Here is a 21,371-nt window from a genome sequence, read left to right on the forward strand (position 1 = left end):
GCTCATCAAAAGATTTCACCAAAAGAGTAAGTAGACAACCTACAGACCAGGAAAAAAATTTTTGGCTACAACAAATCTGATCAGCATCTAATCTCTAAAATCTACAAGACACTGCAAAACCTCAACAATAAAAGACAAATAACCCAATTAAAAAATGGGCAAAAGATATGAACAGGCACTTCGCCAAAGAAGCTATTCAGGTGGCTAACAGACACATGAAGAAATGCTCATGATGATTAGCCATTAGAGAAATGCAGAACAGAACTACAATGAGATCTCATCTCACCCTAGCAAGGCTACCATTATTCCAAAAAACACAAAATAATAAATGCTGGAGAGGTTGTAGAGAGACTGGAACACTTATACACTGTTGGTGGGAATGTAAAGTGGTACAACCACTTTGGAAATCAATTTGGTGCTTCCTTAAAAAGCTAGAAATACAAGTACCATACAATCCAGCTATCCCGCTCCTTGGAATATATCCTAGAGAAATAAGAGCCATGACACGAATAGGTATATGCACACCCATGTTCATTGCAGCACTGTTCAACGATAGCAAAAAGATGGAAACAACCTAGGTGCCCATCAGTGGAAGAATGGATAAACAAATTATGGTATATCCACACAATGGAATACTACACAACGATAAAGAACAACAATGAAGCCGTGAAACATCTTATAACATGGAGGAAGCTGGAGGTCATTATGCTGAGTGAATTTAGTCAGTCACAGAAGGACAAATCTTGTATAAGACCACTATTATAAGATTCAAGAAAAGATTTAAACACAAAAGAAAACATTCTTTGATGGTTACGAGAGTGGGGAGGGAGAGGGAGGTTATTTACTAACTAGATAGTGGATAAGAATCATCTTAGGTGAAGGGAAGGACAGCACACACTACAGGGGAAGTGAGCACAACTGGACTAAACCAAAGCTAAGAAGTTTCTTGAATACAATCAAACACTTCGAGGGACAGAGTAGCAGGGGTAGGGGTCTGGGGGACCATGCTTTCAAGGGACATCTAGGTCAACTGGCATAACAAAGCCTATTAAGAAAATGTTCTGCGTCCTACTTTGGTGAGTGGGGTCTGGGGTCTTAAAAGCTTGCATAGCGGCCATCTAAGATGCATCAATTGGTCCCAACCACCTGGAGTAAAGGAGAATGAAGAACACCAAAGTCACAAAGAAAGTATTAGCCCAAGAGACAGAAAGGGCCACATATACCAGAGACTTCATCAGCCTGAGACCAGAAGAACTAGATGGTGCCCAGCTACCACTAGTGACCGCCCTGACAGGGAACATATCAGAGAGTCCCAGATGGAGCAGGAGAAAAGTGGGGTGCAGAACTCAAATTCTAGTAAGAAGACCAGACTTAATGGTCTGACAGAGACTGGATGAACCCCGGAAAGCATGGCTCCCGGATTCTCTACCAGCCCAGAACTGAAACAATTTCTGAGGCCAACTGTTCAGACAGGGATTGGACTGGACTGTGGGACATAAAGTGATATTCGTGAGGAGTGTCCCTCTTAGCTCAAGTAGATACAGGAGACTAAACAGACAGCTTCTGTCCGGATGTGAGAGGGGAAGGCAGAGAGGGTTAGGAGCTGTTTGAATGGACGTGGGGAATCGGGTGGAAAGGAGAAATGTGCTATCACAGTATAGGGAGAGCAATTAGGGTCACGTAACAATGTAAGTATAAATTTTTGTATGGGAAAAAATAAAAAAGAAGGAAGGATGGCGAGGCTATGTCTTACATACTTTGGACATGTTGTCAGGAGGGATCAGTCCCTGGAGAAGGATGTCATGCTTGGTAAAGTACAGGGTCAGCGAAAAAGAGGAAGACCCTCTATGAGATGGATTGACACAGTGGCTGCAACAGGTGGGCTCAAGCATAACAATTGTGAGCATGGCGCAGGACCAGGCTAAATGCATGGGGTCATTATGAGTTGGAACCAACTTGACAGCACCTAACAACAACAATAATAACTACCCCAGGGACGACAAATAGAAGAGGAATGGCGTTGCATTCTTTGTCAAAAAGAACATTTCAAAATCTGTCCTGAAGTACAGCTCTGTCAGTGATAGGATAATATCCATACATCTACAAGGAAGACCAGATAATATGACTATTATTCAAATTTACATGCCAACCACTAAGGCCAAAGGTGAAGAAATTGAAGATTTTTACCAACTTTTGCAGTCTGAAATTGATCACACATGCAATCAAGAGGCATTTATAATTACTGGTGATCGGAATGCAAAAATTGGAAACAAAGAGGATTAGTAGTTGGAAAACATGACCTTGGTGATAGAAATGATGCTGGATATTGCCTGATAGACTTTTGCTGGATATTGCAAGATAGAATTTTGAAAGACCAACGACTTCTTCATTGCAAATACCTTTTTTCAACAACATAAATGGCAACCATGCAGATGGATTTCGCCAGATGGAATACACAGGAATCAAATTGACTACACCTGTGGAAAGAGATGATGGAAAAGCTCAATATCATCAGTCAGAATAAGGCCAGGAGCTGACTGTGGAACAGGCCATCAATTGTTCATATGCAAGTTCAAGTTGAAACTGAAGAAAATTAGAACAATTCTACCAGAGCCAAAGTACAACATTGAGTATATCCCACCTGAATTTAGAGACCGTCTGAAGAATAGATTTGACATATTGAACACTAATGACCAAAGACCAGACGAGTGGTGGAATGACATCAAGGACATCATACATGAAGAAAGCAAGAGATCATTAAAAAGACAGGAAAGAAAGAAAAGACCAAGATGGAAGTCAGAAGAGGCTCTGAAACTTGCTCTTGAACGTTGAGTAGCTAAAGCAAAAGGAAGAAATGATCAATTAAAAGAACCAAACAGAAGATTTCAAAGGCTGTCTGGAGAAGACCAAGTAAAGTATTATAATGACATGTGCGAAGTCCTGGAGTTAGAAAGCCAAAAGAGAAGAACATGTTTGGCATTTCTCACACTGAAAGAACTGAAGAAAAAATTCAAGCCTCAAGTTGCAGTAGTGAAGGAGTCTATGAGGAAAATATTAAACCATGCAGGAAGCATCAAAAGAAGATGGAAGGAATACACAGAGTCACTATACCTAAAAGAGTTGGTTGATGTTCAACCATTTTAGGAGGTAACATATGATCAAGGACTGATGGTACAGAAGGAAGAGTTCCAAGCTGCACTGAAGGCATTGATGAAAAAGAAGCCTCCAGGAATTGACGGAATACCAGTTGAGATGTTTCAACAAATGGATGCAGTGCTGGAAGTGCTCACTCATCTATGCCAAGAAATTTGTAAGACAGCTACCTGGCCAACCAACTGGAAAATATCCATATTTCTGCCCATTACAAAGAAAGGTGATCCAACCGAATGCAGAAATTATTGAACAACATCATTAATATTACACAGAAAGATCATTCAAAAGTGGCTGCAACAGTATATTGTCAGAGAACTGCCAGAAATTCAAGCCAGATTCAGAAGAGGACATGGAACCAGGGATATCATTGCTTATGTCAGATGGATCCTGGCTGACAGCAGTGAATACCAGAAAGATGTTTAGCTGTGTTTTATTGACTATGCAAAGGCATTCGATTGTGTGGATCATAACAAATTATGGATAAAATTGCAAAAAATGAAAATTCCAGAACACTTAATTTTGCTCATGAGTAACCTGTACATAGACCAAGAGGCAGTTGTACAAAACAGAACAAGAGGATACTGTGTGGTTTAAAGTCAAGAAGGGTGCATGTCAGAGTTGTATCCTTTTACCATACTTACTTAATCTGTATGCTGAGCAAATAATCTAAGAAGCTGGACTGTGTGAAAAATAGTGCAGCATTAGGATTGGAGAAAGACTCATTAACAACCTATGATATACAGATGACACAATCTTACTTGCTGAAAGTGAAGAGGACTTGAAGCATTTACTGATGAAGATCAAAGACCACAGCCTGCAGTATAGATTACACCTCAACGTAAAGAAAACAAAAATCCCCACAACTGGACTAATAAACAACATCGTGATACACAGAGAAAAGATTGAAGTTGTCAAGGATTTCATTTTACTTGGATCCACAATCAACGCCCATGGAAGCAGTAGTTAAGAAATCAAACAATACATTGCATTGGGCAAATCTGCTGCATAAGACCTCTTTCTAATGTTAAAAAGCAAAGATGTCACTTTAAGGACTAAGGTGATCCTGACCCAAGCCATGGTGTTTTCAATCACCTCATATGCATGCACATCTGGACAATGAATAAGGAAGATCAAAGAGAATTGATGCCTTTGAATTATGGTGTTGGCAAAAAATATTGAGTATACCATGGATTGCCAGAAGAATGAACAAATCTGTCTTTGAAGAAGTACAGCCAGAATTCTCCTTAGAAGCAAGGATGGCAAGACTTTGTCCCACATACTTCGGACACGTTATCATGTGGAGCCAGTCTCTGGAGAAGGACATCAAGCTTGGTAAAGTAGAGAGCCAGTAAAAAAGAGAAAGACCCTCAAGGAGATGGATTGACACAGTGGCTGCAACAATGGGCTCAAGCATAGTGACTGTGAGGATGACACAGGACCAGGCAGTGTTTCGTTCTGTTGTACATAGGGTCACTGTGAGTCAGAACCAACTAGACAGCACCTAACAACAACAACAACAGGTATAAATTCAGTCCAGCTCCAGGTTGGGGCTGCAGCTATACATTTGGGAGTCATTAGCACTGAGATGTAATATCATAGGACTGGATAAAATCAGTTGGGGACTGAGATAGCTGAAGAAAAGTAGAAGTCAGAGTACTGAGACTCAGGGTTGTCCACATTCAGAGGCCAGGAAGAAAGAAAAAAAAAAATCAGTACAGGAGACCAAAAGAGAAGCTAGTGGATAGAACATGAGAGACTTCAGTGGCCACTGCTTTCACCAAAAGTAACAAAAAATCTGAAAGTAATTTTTACATGTAAATTCCAAACTTCAGTTTTATCAACTAGTTTTCCTAAAACAGGTGTGTGGGTGAATTTTCTTCGAATGGATTCTGACTTCAAATTTTGTATTCTCAAAGTTAATTTGCAGCTTTCCTGCCCCACTTGAGAATTTTCAAAAATGTAATTAAAAGAGAAAATACATTCTGAGTTTATAATTAAAATAGGTGCCAATGTTATTAGGCTCCAGGCTAGATATTTAAAGAAGGGATTAATGAATTAGATTTCAGTTGTAATAGAAGTAACTGACAAAAAACTTATAGATTACTATTCGATTTTTTAAAAATCCTATGTTTTAACATTATACTTATAGCAGGATTCTGCTCTCATCACTAAATCTTAAGCTCCATTATCAACTCTCTTCACTTTATGCCACCAGACATTTCCCCTTGGATTCAATTACTCACTTTTCAATGTATTCGAAGAGATAAAGAATATCTTCAAGAAAGGAACTTTTTCTTTTTTTTTAAACCCTTACCAGCATTTTCTTCCAATAAAAAGCTATAGCTGGCTTCTTGGTTTGGGGGGGTCCCTCAAAAGAAGAGTCTAAGATGAGGATTTGGGTGCATGTAGGCAAGCAGCATATTTGGGGGTGATCCCATGAAAGCTTGAGGGTAATTGGGAAGGTTAGACAGGAAAGGGAGAAAAATCTATCCAGAAGGCATTGCTGAGAAGGTTGCTGCTGTGGACCAATGGGGCCCAAGACAGATTGAGTAGAACATATCTCTTGTCCCTCAATGGTGAGGTTTCTCCCTGCCCTCTCCTGCATGCTTTTATGGCCACAGAATGCCCTCAGACAGAGTTACAGGTAGGATGCCCTCCATGTGTGAGGGACCTGTCCCCGGCCGCTGCTCATGGCTTCTTGATGACCAGGGGGATATGGGTGGGCATCAGTATTGGCATGTACAAATGGGCATGTTTTAAAATGGGCCTTTTATACCAAGAGAAATGAGTCCTACATGATGATGCAGCAATCTTCTGTGGCAAATAAATCAAATGTTTCCTGGTACAACATTACATTTAGAACCAAACATATGAACAGATAGTTCACAAAAAAGGGAAAATCCCACAAATATCATCATTCTGAAAGTAATACAAGTTCACGTCAAACTGGGAAATATTTTTTAAAGTAATAACAGTCAATGCTGTTGAAAGTGCAGTAATCCTGGCATTTTCATACCATGTAGGTGGGAGTGTAAATTGAGCTAGTCCCTTTCAATTTTCTATGTTCTTATCTTTTGACCCAGGCATTCTGCTTCCAGGAATCTATCCAAAGACAATAATTATAAATACAGACAAAATAGTCATTAATATTATTCAAACTAGGGCTGAATAGTGGGATGAAGGTGGGAAGCGGCCCCTATATGTCTTACAAACAGAAAGAGGTTATGGTATAGCCATAGATTAGAACATTACCTAGGTGTTAGACTTAGGTTTACAAATTACTTAATGGTATAGGAAGATAATTATGATGTAACGTTTAGTGAAAACAGGATACTAATCTGTGTGTATCTGTGTGTGTATACATGTAAATTTTTAAAATATACCAAAAGAAATTGGTAGGAAAGGCATCAAACTATTAACATTGATGACCTAAAGAAGTTGACTTATGAATGGTTTTTACTTTCTTCTTTATATTTGTTTTTGCTGACTGCAACATGTACTGATTTTACAATAAAAATGGTATTTAAAATAATTTTTAAAGAACATATTAACAGTTTTATTTAAAAGAACCCTCAAATAATCTTGTTCCCAATGTTACTATTTTGTATATTGACAGATATTTCAATCATTTGACTCAGGAAAACCTCTTACTAGCAAAGAAAATTTACAGGTAAGGATAACAATACTTTATAAACATTAGCTATTTAGTGTGGATAATATTGGAGCCATTGCAACCCATTTAATAGGCATAATCTTTGTTTTTGAAAACATTAGTTACATAATATGCTTTTCTACTTCTAATAATGGGCTTTTATCTCAAAACGCTGAGCTAGATTCCACCCAAACCTACCTGGCTTTCAGATTGGGCAAGTATCAGCTACTGCTCCCATTTCTCAGTTACAGGTGTGTATTCATTTTGTTCACCTACACATGTCAGATGTCTCTAACTTTAGTATTTATCTTAATAACCTAGAAGATAACAGCTGACTTTGATTGCAAGAAAAGGATTTTGTACATTTCGCAGTAGCCCACTTGTTTACTACCGCTTTTGCTCTTAACGGTTTTTCACAGTTCTGAGACTGTCTCTCAACCAATGGCTTAGAATGTGCTCATTTGGCATTTCCGTAAGCAGCTGTTTTAACTTCCCCAATAATATTCACAAAGAGGATTAGACTGTCCACCTAAATACATTTGATCCTGACAATAATTGAATGATTGGGATTTAAGCATTTGATGACCTAGCCAAAACAAAATCAAGCACATTACCGTCGAGTCGATTCCAACTCATAGCAACCCTATAGGACAGAGTAGAACTGCCCCATAGGATTTCCAATGAGTGGCTGATGGATTTGAACTGCCAACCTTTTGGTTGGCAGCCGAGCTCTTAAACCACTTCACCACCAGGGCTCCTTTGATGACTTGGTGGCATTTAAACGTCTTGAAATAATCATTAAAAAAAATCTTAGGGAGATTGTCAGTCTGTTCACTATTAAGTGTTCAGGTGAAAGAGTTGTAATGCAACCATTGTTAAAGAGGGTTATAGATAGATAAGGAGTTTACAAAAGCAGGGTGACAGTGCATATAGACAGATACACATACTTTTTATTTTTTTAAATGCCACATTTTATTCCATCAACTTCACTTTTCATTTATCTTTCAGATGATCCATTGTTTTTGCCTGAAATTTGTCTTAATTTATAAATAAGTTGCCTGAAATGAAAGGGTTAACATTAGGAAGATACAAATGCACATTTATATTTCATTTTAGTGTTCCAAGACCTTGGAATGTTTAACAGTATTTATTTCTTTCCAGTCATAAATGCCAGGACATCCTAAAAAAAAAAAAAAAAAAACAACTCAAGAAGTGGTTTGGGGTATAAAGGGAATGTCTGATCCTTTCTTGTTATACAAAAAGAGACTGACAGCATAGTGAAAAAAACAATTTTTATTAGCTAATTAATTAAAACAGTACTATTGGTCTGCTTAAGACTCTTCAGATTACACTTTATATTTCTGTAGAGAGGGAGAGAAAGGAGTGTTAAATAGCCTTACCGATTAATCTTCTTTTGATCCTCAAGTGTTTGTGTGTAATTGTCAAGGCTCATTAAGTCACTGTTTGCAGTGGAGAGAGGAGAGAAGAGAAATCTTCCTCTTCCCCATCGAAAGTATGATTTCTAGATAGGGAAGGTCAACCATGTTCCTAGTAAACAATTTGGTATCAGCTCTACTTTCTGCCTGGCTCTTCTGCGTGCTTTGATCCCCACCTGTTACAAGAGGTTAGGAAAGGAGTCTGAACAATAGCAACAAAGATCCCCAACCCCAAACTTCCTCGAACTCTCTCAGGCAATGCTTTTTGTTTGTTTGTTCCTTTACATAAGACAAATAGTTTTCCTCTCTGAAATCAGAATGCATCTTAAGTTGATGCTGTGTGACAATTTAATTGGTATATGAAATAATGGTATCTTAGATTAGAAGTATACGATATATGATGACTGAGAATGACCGTTGGATTTTAGCACAAAAAAAAGCCATTGGTGACCGTGACCCAAAGGTTGCAGTATAGGAATGGAATGAGTTTAAGAGCAAATGTAAGGAGAGAAATTAGAATATTAACAGTCTTTAGAGCTTGGAAGTAAAGGAAAAAGAGAATTAGGGCACATAGTAGCTGGGGAGGGAAGTAGGAGTCTAGAGAGTTTTTTTGTTTGTTTAAGACTGAGGAATTGACAGCATGGCTGTGTGCTGAGGGGACTGTCTCTGCAGAGAGGGAAAGAGTTATGATGTAGGAGAGGGAGGAGAGAATGGCTACAGTGATGTCTTGAGTAGGCCAGTGGGGACAGGATCGATGGCCTAAGTGGTGGCACCAGCCTTAGCAAGAAGCAAGGCAGTGGGGGCAAATACTTGAGTAAGAGGACCGATGGAGCTGTGGGGTCTGTGGACACTCTCCTCTGCTTCAGTTTTTCTCTGTTAATAAGTGGAGGAAGCAAGGTCATCAGCTCAGAGAAGGGGTAGGGGAGTAAGGTTTAGAGTTTAGAAGAGAGAAGATAAGGTGTGAAATTGTTGTCTAGGAGAGAGGAAGAGTGAATGAACTAGGGAAATATTGGATGGTTACTGGGCAGCACTGAGGTGTGACCAGACACTTAAAGCAAGACCACTTGGCATGGTTGCCTAATTTTCTCCAGCCCTCTTTAACTCAGGGATTCAGGCCTCAGAAGAGTCAGAGTTGGGTTGCACGAAGTCTGTGATTTTGTCAAGGAATTATGTATGCACCAGAAGGGGCCAGGGAGTTGAGGGGGTATAAAAGGAGGGGTAAAATGATTAACCACAGACTCTAAACTGGGTATGGAGAGTGCTTGTCCACCCATTCTTCCCCTCTTCCTGTTCTGGTAGCTCTAATTTTCTTACGCGGAAGCAGAGCAGCAGGTATGCATGGCTGATGAGCTTTAGCTGTTTCTCTATTTTGATAAAGTGTCTCCTCTCTTTCAGCACTACGCTCATTCCTGTTACATGGCAGGGCTGGCTTATTGAAGCACAGGTCACATATTGGTGGGGAATGGCAGAAGCAGTGGTGCACTGCTGGGATGGTTATGACATTACATGTCTCTCTCGTTAGACCTGCCATTTATGGTACTTCATGTCTATCAAACACCAAACGGATTGAGTGCAAAAGAGTAATGAAGTCAGTAGTATCTGAAAAAAATATTTTGCTAACTTGCTTTGTTTTCCTCTGTTTAAATTTGTTAGGCACTTGATGAATTAATAAATAAAGGCTCGCCTGTATTTCTGGTTTCATTTGGCCAACAACATCTCTTAAGTAAGTTTTGCTTGGTCAGAGCACACTTTTTCATAAGTGTGGCTGCAACAATAAATTGTATCTCAGAAAATACATCAAAAACATGCCAACACGGACCTATTTACGAGAGGAACAAAGCAAACCTCCCAAACATAAAAGGTAATCATGTTTTATTTTTTGCTTGCTCCCATTTCTCCTGCTTTCCTCCAGCCATTTCCCGTTACGTATGGATAGTTTGGTATATATTCTGCATATTTTCCTCTAAGCTCATATGACATACACATGTGCTTATACCTAAGAATGTTTTTGTCGTTAGGTACCAACGAGTGGGTTCCAACTCATAGCGACCCTATGTACAACAGAATGAAACACTGCCCGCTCCTGCGCCATCCTCAGTCACTATTATGCTTGAGCCCATTGTTGCAGCCACTGTATATGCATATGTAGATCCATTCATGTTGTTAGGTGCTGTCAAGTCATTTCCCACTCATAGCAACCCTGTGTACAACAGAACAAAACACTGCCCAGTCCTGCGCCATCCTCACAATCATTGCTATGCTTGAGCCCATTGTTGTAGCCACTGTGTCAGTCTGTCTCCTTGAGGTTCTTCCTCTTTTTCACTGACCATCTACTTTAACAAGCATGATGCCCTTCTCCAGGGACTGATCCCTCCTGATAACATGTCCAAAGTATGTGAGATGAAGTCTCACCATCCTTGCTTCTAAGAAGCACTCTGGCTGTACTTCTTCCAAGACAGACTTGTTCATTCTTCTGGCAGTTCATGGTGTATTAAATATTCTTCACCAGCACCATAATTCAAAGGCATCGATTCTTCTTCCATCTTCCTTATTCATTATCCAGCTTTTGCATGCATATGAGGCAATTGAAAATACCATGGCTTGGGTCAGGCACACCTTAGTCCTTAAAGTGATAGCTTTGCTTTTTAACACTTCAAAGAGGTCTTTTGTAGCATGTTTGCCCAATGCAGTACGTTGTTTGATTTCTTGACTGCTGCTTCCATGGGTGTTGATTGTGGATCCAAGTAAAATGAAATCCTTGACAACTTCAATCTTTGTTTATCATGGTGTTGCTTATTGGTCCAGTTGGGAGGATTTTTGTTTTCTTTATGTTAAGGTGTAATCCATACTGAACTCTGTAGTCTTGATCTTCAACAGTAAGTGCTTCAAGTCCTCTTTGCTTTCAGCAAGCAAGGTTGTGTCATCTGCATATCGCAGGTTGTTGATGAGTCTTCCTCCAATTCTGATGCCCTGTTCTTCTTCATTTATTTCAGCTTCTGGGATTATTTGCTCTGCATACAGATTGAACAAGTATGATGAAAGACCACAACCCTGATGCACACCATTCTGATTTTAAACCACGCGATATCCCTTTGTTCTGTTCGAATAGCTGCCTCTTGCTCTACTTACAGGTTCCTCACGCGTACAATTAACTGTTCAGAATTCCCATTCTTCCCAATGTTATCTGTAATTTATTATGATCCACATAGTGGAATACATTTGCATAGTCAATGAAACACAGGTAAACATCTTTCTGGTATTCTCTGCTTTCAGCCAGGATCCATCTGACATTAGCAATGATATCTCTGGTTCCATGTCCTCTTCTGAATCCAGCTTGTATTTCTGGCAGTTCCCTATTGATGTATTGCTACAACGGTTTTTTGAATGATCTTCAGCAAAATTTTACTTGCTTTTGATATTAATGATATTGTTTGATAATTTCCAAATTCTGTTGGATCACCTTTCTTTGGAATGGGCACAAATATGGACTTCTTCCACTTGGTTGGCCAGGTAGCTGTCTTCCAAATTTCTTGGCATAGACAAGTGAGCAACTCCAGCGCTGCACCCATTTGCTGAACATCTCAATTGGTATTCTGTCATTTTCTGGAGCCTTGCATTTTACCAGTACCTTCAGTGCAGCTTGGACATCTTCCTTCAGTGGCATCATTTCTTGGTCATATGCTGCCTCCTGAAATGATTGAACATCAACCAATTCTTTTTGGTACGCTGACTCTGTATTCCTTCTATCTTCTTTTGATGCTTCCTGTATTGTTCAATATTTGCCCATAGAGTCTTTCAATATTGCAACTTGAGGCTTGAATTTTTTCTTTAGTACTCTCAGCTTGAAAAGTGCCAAGTGTATTCTTTCCTTTCGGTTTTCTAACTCCAGGTCTTTGCACATTTCTTTATAATAATTTAGTCTTCTTGAGCCTCCCTTTGAAATCTTCTGTTCAGCTCTTTTACTTCATCATTACTTTCATTGGCTTTATGTGCTTTACATGCAAAAGCAAGTTTCAGAGACTTTTCTGACATCCATTTTGGTCTTTCTCTCCTGTCTTTTTAATGACTTTTGGCTTTCTTCTTCATGTATAATATCCTTGATGTCTTCCCACAACTCGTCAAGTCTTCAGTCATTAGTGTTCAGTGTGTCAAATCTGTTCTTGAGATGGTCTGTAAATTCAGGTGGGATATACTCAAGGTCTTACTTTGCTTCATGTGGAATTGTTATAATCTTTTTCAGTGTCAACTTGAACTTGCATATCAGTAATTGATAGTCTGTTCCACAGTCGTCCTCTGGCCTTGTATTGAGCTTCTCCCTTGTGTCTATCCAGAGATGAAGTCGATTTGATTCCCGTGTATTCTATTCAGCGAGGTCCACGTGTATAGTTGCTGTTTATGTATCTGAAAAAAGGCATTTGCAATGAATAAGTCATTGGTCTTGCAAAATTCTATTATGTCATCTCCTGTGTCGTTTCTGTCATCAAGACCATATTTTCCAACTACCAATCCTTCTTCTTTGTTTCCAACTTTCACCTTCCAGTCACCTGTAATTATCAATGCATCTTGGTTGCAAGTTTGATCAATTTCAGACTGCAGCCCTATTGCCTCCCAGTCCATTCCAGTTCATAGTGACCCTATAGGACACAGTAAAACTGCCCCGGAGTGTTTCCAAGGCAGTAATCTTTACAGAAGTAGACTGCCACATCTTTCTCCCACTCAGACTGCAGAAGTTGGTAAAAATCTTTAATATCTCATCTTTGGCATTAGTGATTGGTGTGTAATTTTGAATAATAGTTCTATTAACTGGTCTTCCTTGTAGGCATATGAATATTACTCTATTACTGGCAGTATCATACTTCAGGATAGATCATGAATTGTTCTTTTGACAATGAATGCAATGCCATTCCTTTTCAATTTGTCTTTCCTGGCGTAGTAGACCCTATGATTGTCTGATTCAGAATTTCCAATACCAGTCCATTTCAGCTCACTGATACCTAGGACGTCAATCTTTATGCTTTCCATTTGATTTTTGACTACTTCCTATTTTCCTAGATTCCTACTTCATATATTCACATTCCTGTTATTAATGGATATTTGCAGCTGTTTCTTCTCATTTTGAGTCATGCCACATCAATAAATGACAGTCCCAAAAGTTTTTCTTCATCCACGTCATTAAGGTCAACCCTACTTTGAGGAGGCAGCTCTTACCCAGTTGTATTTTGAGCGCCTTCTAACCTGAGGAGCTCATCTTCTGGCACTACATCAGACCATGTTCCACTACTATTCATAAGGTTTTCATTGGCCAGTTTTTTCAGAGGTATACCACCAGGCCCTTCTTCCTAGTCTGTCTTAGTCTGGAGGCTCTTCTGAAACCTATCCACCATGGGTGATCTTGCTAGTATTTGAAATACCAGTGGCATATCTTCTAGCATCACAGCAACATGCAAGCCACCACAGTACAACAAACTGACAGACAAGTGGTGGTATCTATTCATATGTATCCATATTCATACAGGTTTTCATATGTATACACTTACAGAAATTGTCATTATTTTACAAAATGGTATAATCCACATTTTTCTGTATCTTGAATTTCTTATGCAGCAAAACTTTACTGAAACCACACCAAGTTAACTGCTTTTGCTTTGGTCCATTATTTTCTACTGGCTGTATAATATTCTGTGCTGTGAATAGCCCATTATTTATTTACCCATCCCCCTATTGATGCCCTGGATTTTTTTTTTTTTTTTTTAATACGCAAGCCACCACTCATCTGTCTGTTTTACTGTAGTGGCTTATGTGTTGCTGTGTTGCTGGAAGTTATGTCACCAGTATTCCAAATACCAGCAGGGTCACCCTTGGTGGACAGGTTTCAGCAGAACCTCCAGACTAAGACAAACTAGGAAGAAGGATCTGGCGGTGTACTTCTGAAAAAATTGGCTAGTGGAAACCTTATGAATAGCAGCAGAACACTGTCTGATATAGTGCCAGAAAATGAGCCCCTCAGGTTCGGAGGCACTCAAAATACAACTGGGGAGGAGCTGCCTCCTCAAAGTAGAGTCTAACTTAGTGATGTGGATGGAGTAAAGCTTTACAGACCTTCGTTTATTGATGTGGCATGACTCAAAATGAGAAGAAACAGCTGCAAATAACCATTAATAATTGGAACATGGAATGTACGAAGTATGAACCTAGGAAAACTGGAAGTCATCAAAAATGAAATGGAATGCATAAAAATTGATGTCCTAGGCATCGGTGAGCTGAAATGGACTGATACTGGCCATTTTAATCAGATAATCATAGGGTCTACTGTGCTAGGAATGGCAAATTGAAGAGGAATGGCATTGCATTCATTGTCAAAAGAACATTTCATGATCTATCCTGAAGTACAACACTGTCAGTAATAGAATAATATTTACACGCCTACAAGGAAGACTACTTAATATAACTATTATCCAAATTCACACACCAACCACTAAGGCCAAAGGTGAAGAAACTGAAGATTTTTACCAACTTCTGCAGTCTGAAATTGATCAAACATGCAATCAGGATGCATTGATAATTACTGGTGATTGGAATGCGAAAGTTGGAAACAAAGAAGAAGGACTGGTAGTTGAAAAATATGGCCTTGGTAATGGAAACAATGCCGGATCTTATGATAGAATTTTGAAAGATCAATGACTTCTTCATGGCAAATACCTTTTTTCAATAACAAACGGTGAGTATATATGTGGACCTTGCCATATGGCGAGGAATCACAGAAATTAAATCGACCATATCTGTGGAAAGAGATGATGGAAAAACTCAATATCATCAGTCAGAACAAGGCCAGAGACCAGCTGCAGAACAAACCATCAATTGCTCATATGCAAGTTCAAGTTGAAGCTGAAGAAAATTAAAACAAGCCCATAAGAGCCAAAGTATGACCTCTGGTATATCCTTCCTAAATTTACAGACCATCTTAAGAATAGATGGGACACACTGAATACTAATGACCAAAGACCAGACGAGTTTTGGGAAGACATCAAGGACATCATTCATGAAGAAATCAAAAGGTCCTTAAAAAGACAGGAAGGAAGAAAAAAAAAGATATAAATGGATGTTAGAAGATACACTCTGAAACTTGCTGTTGAACATAGACGAAGTAAAGCAAAAGAAAGAAATGATAAAATACAAGAGTTGAAAAGAAGATTTCAAAGGGCACCTTGAGAAGACAGAGTAAAGTATTATAATGAAATATACAAAGATCTGGAGTTAGAAAACCAAAAGAGAAGAACATGCTTGGCATTTCTCAAGCTGAATGAACTGAAGAAAATTCCAAGCCTTGAGTCACAGTATTGAAGGATTTTATGGACAAAACATTGAATGATGTAGGAAGCATCAAAAGAATATGGAAGGAATACACAGAGCCACTGTACCAAAAATAATTGGCCAGTATTCAGCCATTTCAGGGGATAGCATATGATCAAGAACCAGTGGTACTGAAGGAAGAAGTCCAGGCTGTACTGAAGGCATTGTTGAAAAACAAGGCTCCAGGAATTGACAAAATACCAGTTGAGATGTTTCAACAAACAAATGCCACATTGGAAGCACCCACTTGTCTATGCCAAAAATTTAGAGAACAACTACCTGGCCAACTGACTGGAAGAGATCCACATTAAGTGCCTAATCCAAAGAAAGGTGATCCAACAGAATGAGCAAATTATCTAGTAATATCATTAATATCACATGCAAGTAAAATAATGTTGAAGGTGATTCAAAAACTGTTGCAGTAGTACGTTGACAGGAAGCTGCCAAAAATTCAAGCAAGATTCAGAAGAGGACGTGAACGAGGGGTATCATCACTGATCTTAGCTGAAAACAGTGAATACCAGAAAGATATTTACCTGTATTTTTTGACTATCTAAAGACATTTGAGTGTGTAGATCATAACAAATTATGGATAACATTGTGAAGACTTGGAATTCCAGAATACTTAATTGTACTCATGCAAAACCTGTACATAGGCCAAGAGACAGTTGTTCAGACAGAACAAGGAGATACTGTGTGGTTTAAGACCAAGAAAGGTGTGTGTCATAGCTGTATTGTTTCACCATACTTATTTAATCTGCATGCTTAGCAAATAATCCGAGAAGCTGGACTATATGAAGTAGAACGTGGTTTCAGGATTGGAGGAAGACTTATTAACAACCTGCAATATGCAGACGATACAACCTTGCTTGCTGAAAGTGAAGAGGACTTGAAGCACTTACTGATGAGTATCAAAGACTATAGCCTTCAGTATGGATTGTTGTTGTTGTCATTAGATGCCATCGAGTCAGTTCCAACTCACAGCAACCCAATAAGACAGAGTAGAACTACCCCATAGGGTTTCCAAGGAGCGGCTGGTAGATTTGAACTGCTGACCTTTTGGTTAGCAGCCAAGCTCTTAACCACTATGCCACCAGGGCTCCTCAGTATGGATTATCCCTCAGCATAAAGAAAACAGAAATTCTCACAACCGGACCAATAGGCAATATCATGATAAACCGAGGAAAAGTTGTCAAGGATTTCATTTTACTTAGATCCACAATCCACACCCATGGAAGCAGCAGTCAAGAAATCAAATGATGCGTTGCACTGGGCAAATCTTCTGCAAAAGACCTCTTTAAAGTGTTGAAAACAAAGATGTCACTTTAAGGACTAAGGCAGCCCTGACCCAAAGCATGGTATTTTTGATTGCCTCATATGCATGCAAAAGCTGGACAATGAATAAGGAAGACCAAAGAAGAATTGATGCCTTTGAATTGGTGTTGGTGAAAAATATTGAATATACCATGGACTATGAGAAGAACTGACAAATCTGTCTTTGAAGAAGTACAGCCAGAATTCTTCTTAGAAGTGATGATGGTGAGACTTTGTCTCACATACTTTGGATGTGTTATCAGGAGGGACCAGTCGCTGGAGAAAGGACATCATGGTTGGTAAAGTAGAGAGCCAGTAAAAAAGAGGAAGACCCTCCAGGAGATGGATTGACACAGTGGCTGCAACAATGAGCTTAAGCATAATAATGATTGTGAGAATGGCTCATGACCAGGCAGTGTTTAGTTTGGTTATACATAGGGTCAGTGGAACAGGCTAGATGGCACCAAACAACAAATAATCCAGTATGACCTCATCTTAACTTGATTACACATATAAAGACCCTATTTCTAAATCAGGTCACACTCACAGGCTCTAAGAGTTAGGACTTCAACATATCTTTTTGGTGGACACAATTCAAAGGAGAATAATTATAATACCATGATCATATCTTTTTAGAAGGATATAAAATAATTCAGGCAAGAGGTTATAATGGCTTGAACAAGAGTGGCAGCAGTGGTGGTGGTGAGAAATGGCCAGATTCTGCATATGTTTTGAAGATGTTGTGTTGTTGTTAGGTACTACTGAGTCAATTTCCAACTCTTAGTGACCCCATGTAATAGAGTAGAAATGCCCCATAGGATTTTCTAGGTTGTTATCTTTATGGGAGCAGATTGCCAGATCTTTCTCCTGCAGAGCTGCTGGGTAGGTTTGAACTGCTAACCTTTCAGTTAGTAGCCAAGCACTTAACAATTGTGCCATCAGGGCACCTCATATTTTGAAGATAGAGCCAAAAGTATTTGCTGGTGCGCTGGGAGATATGGTTTGGGGAAAAGTAAGAAGTCAAGCTTTATTTCAAGACTTTGGCTGGAACAAGGGGAAGGATAGAATTATAATTAGTTGAGAAGGAGAATGCTGTAAGAAGAGAGGAGCAGTTTTGGTAGGGAAGATCAAGAGTTCACTTTTGAACATGTTAAGTTTGGAATGTCTATTAAACATCCGAGTGAACTTAAAGTGTAGGCAGTTTGTTATATAATTCTGGAGCTTAGGAGAAAGGTCTAGGGTTGAGAGATACTTCAGAATTATTAAGCTATAGATGGTACTTAAAGACATAAGACTGGATGTGATCTCCAAGGGAGAGAGTGGAGATGGAGAAGAGAAGAAGTCCAAGGAATGAACTTTTTGGCTCACCAACATTAAGAGCTCAGAGAAACGAGGAAGAATCTTCAAAGAAGACTGAAAAGGAACAAGTGAGCAAGATGATTTTAGGAGGAGAGAGTGATTTATTGAATCAATAGTCAGGTAATATGGAGGCTGGACTTAACAGAAAAGATATTACTGGAGAATCTGAGAAGATGATTTTCAGAGAACTCACCCTTACTGGAATGGATTCAAGTTCGAATGGGGAGAGAAGAATTGGAGTGATAAATCTTGAGAAGTTTTGTTGTGTTGTGGAAAAAAAAAACAAACCCCATTGTCTTCAAGTTGATTCAGACTCATAGAGACCCTGTAGGACAGAGTAGAACTACCCATAGGGTTTCCAAGGAGCAGCTAGTGGATTTGAACCACTAACTTTTTGGTTAGCAACCAAATACTTAACCACAGAAGGTTGCTTAAGGGAGAAGTTGGCAAAAAAGTTTTGTTTGTTTTTTAATTGAAGAAATAGCAGCATATTTGTGTGTTGATAGGAGTGATTCAGTTGGTAGAGGAAGAAAATCAATGATGCAAGGGTTAGGGTGGGGATATTTGACATAATAGTCTTAAATAGGCAAGAAGAAATAGGAAGTAGTGCACAAATAAAGGACTTAGCACTAGATAGGGGCATGAAGTTCATAATGACAAGGGGAAGGACAGAGTGTGTAGGTACACGTACAGGTAGGTAGATAGATGTGTTTGTGGGAATTTGTGCAAGATGTCTTCTGAGTTCTTTTATTTATTTATTTTTAGTGGAATAGGAAACAAGGATAGCAAGTGAGAATGGGGGAGAAGATGTTGGAGATTTTGAGAAGAGCAAATAAGGGATGAACTAGTTACCTTGGGAAATAGAAGGGCAAGTGGACTAGGGAAATGGAGCAGGACTGCTGGACAGCACTGAGGACCTTTTTGAGTCCTTGGTGTGAATTTAAAGTGAGAGCAGTCAGCATGTTTTTCTCCAGCCACATTAAGCTTCAGAGAATTGGATTTAATGGAAGTTGGGGTTTTGCCAGATAAGTTACATAAAAGAGAATTCGCGAGGAAGTTGAAGGTGTATGCAAGAGAGTGATTATAATGATGGATTAAGGAACTAAAGCTGAATAAGGAGGGATGAGAGGATGACGGGAGGAGGAGGTGAGGGAACAATGAAAACTGGTAGCATCAATGGATAGTAGATTCCAGAAGGGTCGAAATATTGTTGGATTCACAGTTCTAGAGAGAATGATCTGGAAAGATAGTAAATTCAGTGTCCTTTGTCTGTTAGATCATCACTGTTCACTTCAATTTTTTCATATTTTCCTCAGCTATTCTTGGACATTTAGTATACCTGTTTATTTCAAGATAATTCAATCCAAATCTAAACAAGAAACCTGTGATCAGAAAACACTTTTGTTTTTTAAATTGGAATTACACTAAAATGTATAAATTAATTTTGATGCAGTTGATATTTTTATTTTCTTCCCTTCTAGGAACATCATATATTTATCCATACTTTGCCCTGAATGCTTATCTTCCTTTCCTGGAGCTCATAATTAGGTTCATATTCTCTATATTATTTGCAAATATGGGGTGCCATATACACTCTTAAATGCCTCAGTCTGGAACTCCTATTTAAGAAAATAAAGGCCCTATCTAAGTGCAAAGAGGCTAAGATGTATAGTCTTTCCAGGTGCCCAGGAAAGAGAGGAGAATATGTCTAAACCACAGCTCTTCTTAGATGTGTTATTGTTTTTTCTAGTCATCTCAATGGAGTTCCGGTCTTATTGGCATCAGTCACACAATGATAGAAGGTGAAGAGAACCAGAGGTACATTGACAGGCAGGTCACTACTAAGACACCAAATCTCCTTGTATCTCTTAGCTGCTGGATGGAAAGGACATGGCTCACCTGTCCAGCTTTTTTCTTGGGGGCCAAGAACACTGTGTGAGCCCCATGTTAACCTTATGTCACATGGGTGCATGAATATCTTTCTAGGATCTCTCATGTTCTGATACTCTTCCTAGTGTCCTTCCATACCAGTCTCCAGTTGTTTGTTCTCTCTCTGTCTCTGTAGTTGTTACTCTATTAGGAGAGAAAACCCAGTCCCAGCTCCACCTCCCTCAGACTTCCTGATACTGGTACCTCATTAGGAGGTGCCAACCAGCCTCCTAATTCAGGAGATGAGTTAAGCAGTGGTGTCACTAGAGTTGGTGTCACTCAGTGTGGTAACTTATGATGTCACCCCCCCGATGGGTGAGACCAACCAGTGGATGCTCCCCCAGTGGTCAGAGTGGCCCAGCCCACCATGCCCCCACACACAGCCGAGTGCTGAGCTGTGTGGCTTCATCCTTCCTGGCCCCACCCTCTGCAGCTCCTTGCCTCTCCAGTTGGCCAAGGCAGAGACCCTCTTCTCCGCCCACTGGCAGGTGCCTTGGCCTAGCCCTCCACACCCTGACAGGTGATAGGAATGGGTGGGGATGAGTTACTGCACAGGGTGACACCAACCCTAGTGCCTGGCAAGTGACTGGGGGGGTGGTCACGAGTTACCACATTGGGTCACTGGGTGACGGGTGACACCAACCCTCGTGATGCCACTGCCTTGGTGGCCCCTCCCCTGGTGCTGCTGGCTGCCTGCCACCGCTGCCACTGCCCCTTCGTTCCTTGGGACCATTTTGGTGTCACCCCTTCTGACAGTGTAAGGGGGTGCAGTCCACATCTCCCACACTCCCCTAGTGACACCACTGGAGTTAGGTAGGTTGGGGATGGGAGTAGAGAGGAAGTCAGATGTGTTCAGTTCCGTGTTATTCTAGACTCCCCTTCCCACTGACAAACTTAGTTTCTTTTTAAAGGTATTTTTAGTCAAATAATGATTTGTGGTTTTTCTCTCACCTGTAGTTTGGAAGCCAGATTTACTGAAGACAGGTAAAGACTATGATGTAAATTCTTTCATTTCTCCCTGGGTCAAAATAAGAACCGGCTTTGCATTGCGAGGCAGGAATTTTTATTTTTTTATTTTTTTTATTTTTTATATTTTATTGTACTTTAGGTGAAGGCTTACAGAACAAATAGTTTCTCATGAAACAGTAGTACACATGTTGTTTTATGACATTGATTAA

The 21,371-nt window shown here is 39.6% G+C and overlaps 1 protein-coding gene across 1 annotated transcript in view; it reads left to right on the forward strand.

Annotated features, from left to right (window-relative positions):
• CFAP54 (cilia and flagella associated protein 54) overlaps window positions 1-21,371 on the forward strand; it is a 379,568-nt gene that overhangs the window by 304,789 nt on the left and 53,408 nt on the right. The window contains exons 47-48 of the mRNA XM_023735735.1: window positions 6,770-6,823; window positions 9,895-10,102. Of these exons, the coding sequence (XP_023591503.1) occupies window positions 6,770-6,823; window positions 9,895-10,102 (262 nt within the window). The remainder of the gene's footprint in view (window positions 1-6,769; window positions 6,824-9,894; window positions 10,103-21,371) is intronic.

This window comes from Trichechus manatus, unplaced genomic scaffold (assembly GCF_000243295.1).
Source record: "Trichechus manatus latirostris isolate Lorelei unplaced genomic scaffold, TriManLat1.0 scaffold00081, whole genome shotgun sequence".
NCBI lineage: Eukaryota > Metazoa > Chordata > Mammalia > Sirenia > Trichechidae > Trichechus > Trichechus manatus.